This window comes from Arachis ipaensis, chromosome B03 (assembly GCF_000816755.2).
Source record: "Arachis ipaensis cultivar K30076 chromosome B03, Araip1.1, whole genome shotgun sequence".
NCBI lineage: Eukaryota > Viridiplantae > Streptophyta > Magnoliopsida > Fabales > Fabaceae > Arachis > Arachis ipaensis.
In genome coordinates, this window is record NC_029787.2 from 33,614,879 (window position 1) to 33,618,787 (window position 3,909).

Genomic DNA, 3,909 nt, shown 5'->3' on the forward strand with positions numbered 1-3,909 from the left:
TGTATATTGTTTAATTTATTTTTAATATTTATTTTATATAGTTAAGTTGGAAATATAAAATTAGGCGGTCTGGCAATCATAATTCATAAGCTCCTTCCTCCGTTCATTCTCTCTCATCCCAGCTTGTTCTGTGTTGCGCTGTGCTGTGCTGTGCGTTGCGTTAACATTTCTCTTTCTCTCTCTTCCCCAGTTGCTGCTGCTGCTGCTTCTGCTAATTGCTATGCTTGTTTCCTTCTTCTGAAGAGAGACCCAACAACACATTCTCTTACACAATGCCTTCCTTGGACACTCTCGATTGGTTTCTCTTCTCCCTCAGCAGGATCTTTTGCACTCCATTCGCCGTTTTCATTCAGATCCAGGTTTTTCATCTCTCCTTCCCTTTCTCTATCTCTCTATTTTTTTCACATACCCATTAATAAAAAAATGTTCCATTTTACCCCCTTTTGCTGCAATTGTTTAGCCGAACGAGCTTTTGAGTCGTCTATTTGACTGCAAATTCAGTTCAACTGCTATTGTTTATCTCTCTATTCTTTTGTTCAGTTTCAATTATGGTCATTTCTTTATACCACTTGGTGAGTTGGTGTTGTCAGATTCTGCGAGGTAATTCTTGTTCAATGTTACATGTTATTTCCTTCCTATCATCTCACGAACCGTGACCTGATAGAATTTCAGGAGATACAATGTGAACTTGATACAATTTTTGTTACAACAACCAAACTTCTCACTTTTTGGTTTCTTTCTTTCTTTCTTTAGAGACCAGAATGGAGGTCTCAGTGGGGCACAGCTAAACTGTGATTGTTATTTTAGTTTTGGATTAGGAATTTAGGATTGGTGGCTTACTTTGCGTTTGTTTCATGGCGTGTGATTCAGTTAGCTTTCCAATTTCTACTTTTTCTCTGGAATGTATTCACTGAATTTATCGTTCAATAATCATACTTGAATTGAGAAATAAGTTTGCATCCTACCGTGGCATGTTCACATATATGACTTGATATCCGCAATCCCTGTTGTTGAGAAACCTAGTAGGCTTTGAAGTCACATCTAGAATATACTTCACTATAAGCAACATTGTAGAATTTAGAGATACAAAGTTCTACTTCTACATTATTAAAAAGGCTTTACCCAAGTTCAAGGCGATTAACTGAAGTGAAATTCCATGGTTACTGAATGAAGTGGAATGAATAAACGAGGTAATGCAACCTTACGTATTGGAATACATGCCTGATAAATTAATGACTTGACAGCCTTTAAATATAAACGATGTTGATCTTGCCTTGAATAACAATGATATTGATCTTGTGTAAGGTTTCTAATTTTCCTTGAAATCTTGTTCTGTATTCCTGGCCCCATGATGATCAGGAGAAAATCTACCGTGCTACCATGTCATAAAAACTACAATTTTTTTTCTCAGGGATGTTTAATTTGTTTAGCACTTGCTTTGGGTTGGGCTCTTGCTGCTTATGTCAGGTATTCACGGCTAATGACAAAGTTCAGATTACTTTCGTGGTCACATCAATGAAAAATTTACGGTATTTTCCCCCCTCACAGGAACAGAGAGATAAAGCAAATGAACGATGCTATGAGGAATGGCAATAGCTTTCCTTTCCTTTATCATGACATTAATGAACTTGAGCACTCCAATCAGGTCAATCTTCCAAGAGTATCAGTAGTTATGCCTCTAAAAGGCTTTGGAGAACACAATCTGCATAATTGGAGGAGTCAGGTGAGAATTCACAGAACACATTACCGGAAGTTATCTGATGGTGCTATGCGTTCTAGGCTACATTTTCTTTTTCAAGTTTCCTATGAATTATGATTTAGAAATTCAAAGTTTAACTTAATCTTATTATGTATTTATGTATTTAACATGCTTTATTATGCATTATCCAGATTTCTAATTTCCAAGTGTAAGTTGTTTGGTTTCTTGGTACTGCAGGAATACTAATTATTCCTGTTTTTCAGTAATCTGTATAAAGGTTTACTATTGGTTTTATTGTAATGATAGAATATCCTTGTTAACTAATGGTAGCAGTTTATTTTGTTTAGTGTTAACCATTGTTGTATCTTTTTCTTTCAGAAGGTTTCCCCCTAAACTTTTCATTTCAATAGAAAGTTTTGGTTTATGCAGATAACATCTCTTTATGGTGGCCCTCTAGAATTTCTTTTTGTGGTAGAAAGTACAGAGGATCCTGCTTACCATGCTGTATCACGGCTAATATTAGAATTTGAGGTAAAATAAGTCCACAAGATCTTCTTTCTACTTTTTCCTTTTTGGTTTTTACTTCAATTTCCCTATTGGAACCAGCAAAATGCCCTCATTTAGGGTTGATTCTGGTCCTTTGGTTATCTGCTGCTCTTTTGGCAGTATGTGATTTTCTTCTTTGCATCTCACTAAATTGGATCCCTGTTTGATATATATAGGATTACGTTGATGCTAAAATCATTGTAGCTGGTTTGTCGACAACTTGTAGTCAAAAGATTCACAATCAGTTGGTACGTAATTTTATTAACATGTATTTTGATCGTCTTTTCGAATAAAGTAGGTCCATGTTCCATGCTCTATTAGTAACCGTTAACTACAGTCTTGTTTCAAACAGAAATTAATGTTGATTGGTGATGATCCTAGTACTATTAGTTGTTGGGAAGTATCTCCTCTATATAAAACTTCCTATGCAAATGCATGTGTTATGGATTGGACTTGCCATATTTGATATGAAAATCGAGGATGATTTCTTTTTTAAGATATTTTTGTTGCCTGTCCTTGGTGGATGCTAGATGGAATTTACGTAGTATAACTTGGTATTGGCACCTGAGCAGGTTGGAGTGGAGAGAATGCACAAAGATACCAAGTATGTGTTGTTTTTGGATGATGATGTTAGGCTACATCCTGGATCAATTGGAGCACTCACTCGTGAGATGGAAAAGAACCCTGATGTATAAATTTGTCTTTTGTTTTCCTTTTCAAAGTGTTTGATTTTAGAATAATTACGGTTTTACGTTCCCAAATTATTTGACTACAACCTTTGCTACTTTGATGCTTTGCAGATATTTATTCAAACTGGATACCCGCTGGATTTGCCATCCGGAAGTCTAGGGAGTTACTGCATATATGAATACCATATGGTACACAAGTGGCTTTATATCTTGATTCTTTTATCTTTATACTGCATATCTCTGTATGGGATTGCTTAAAAATTAAAATTAAATCTGTAAATGAAGCTGAACTAATTGAATTTGATTTCTTAGCATTTGTTAAACAAATCTTTATGAAATATAGTAAAATATTTAATTATAGTTCTCAATCTCATTTCTTCTAATCCTTTTTCAATCATTCCATTACAGCCTTGTTCAATGGGCTTTGCAACTGGTGGAAAAACATTCTTCCTGTGGGGAGGGTGTATGATGGCAAGTAGCTTGTAGCCTTGTACCTTTTTTTCTGTTAGTACCTTTTGTTGCTTTGAGAAAACAATCATTCCAACTATTTAGTTTCTCTCCAGATGCATGCTGATGATTTTAGGCAAGACCGTTATGGAGTGGTATCAGGACTTAAAGATGGTGGATATTCTGATGATATGACCCTTGCAGCCATATCTGGTACATACCTTTGGTTAAACACTTTGGATCATTAATTGATTATTGTATAAAAAAACAGATTGTTTTTAAGAAGATTTAACAATCTAGTGCATTAAATTGTACTCTCTGATGCTTACACAAATGCACATTTTGCACTACCATTTGAAGTAGTTTTCCTTTTTTTCCTCAATAGACCAAAAAATGTTCATGTCTGATATTTGTGATGTTTTAGAGAGTAAGTGTATTGAACTTCCAGCAAGTCAACTATAACAGAGTGGACCTACTTGTTTAGCTTTTTACTTCTCCTATTTCTTTCACTCTTTTTTTTTTTTTTTT

General features: G+C 35.0%; 1 protein-coding gene across 1 annotated transcript in view; it reads left to right on the plus strand.

Annotated features, from left to right (window-relative positions):
* The window catches only part of LOC107630184, a 6,248-nt gene continuing 2,416 nt past the window's right edge, over window positions 78-3,909 (plus strand). Inside the window, exons 1-9 of the mRNA XM_016333256.2 lie at window positions 78-359; window positions 1,412-1,467; window positions 1,549-1,723; window positions 2,129-2,230; window positions 2,422-2,493; window positions 2,818-2,934; window positions 3,046-3,123; window positions 3,343-3,405; window positions 3,498-3,594. Coding sequence (XP_016188742.1) covers window positions 273-359; window positions 1,412-1,467; window positions 1,549-1,723; window positions 2,129-2,230; window positions 2,422-2,493; window positions 2,818-2,934; window positions 3,046-3,123; window positions 3,343-3,405; window positions 3,498-3,594 — 847 coding nt within the window. The 5' untranslated portion in view covers window positions 78-272. The remainder of the gene's footprint in view (window positions 360-1,411; window positions 1,468-1,548; window positions 1,724-2,128; window positions 2,231-2,421; window positions 2,494-2,817; window positions 2,935-3,045; window positions 3,124-3,342; window positions 3,406-3,497; window positions 3,595-3,909) is intronic.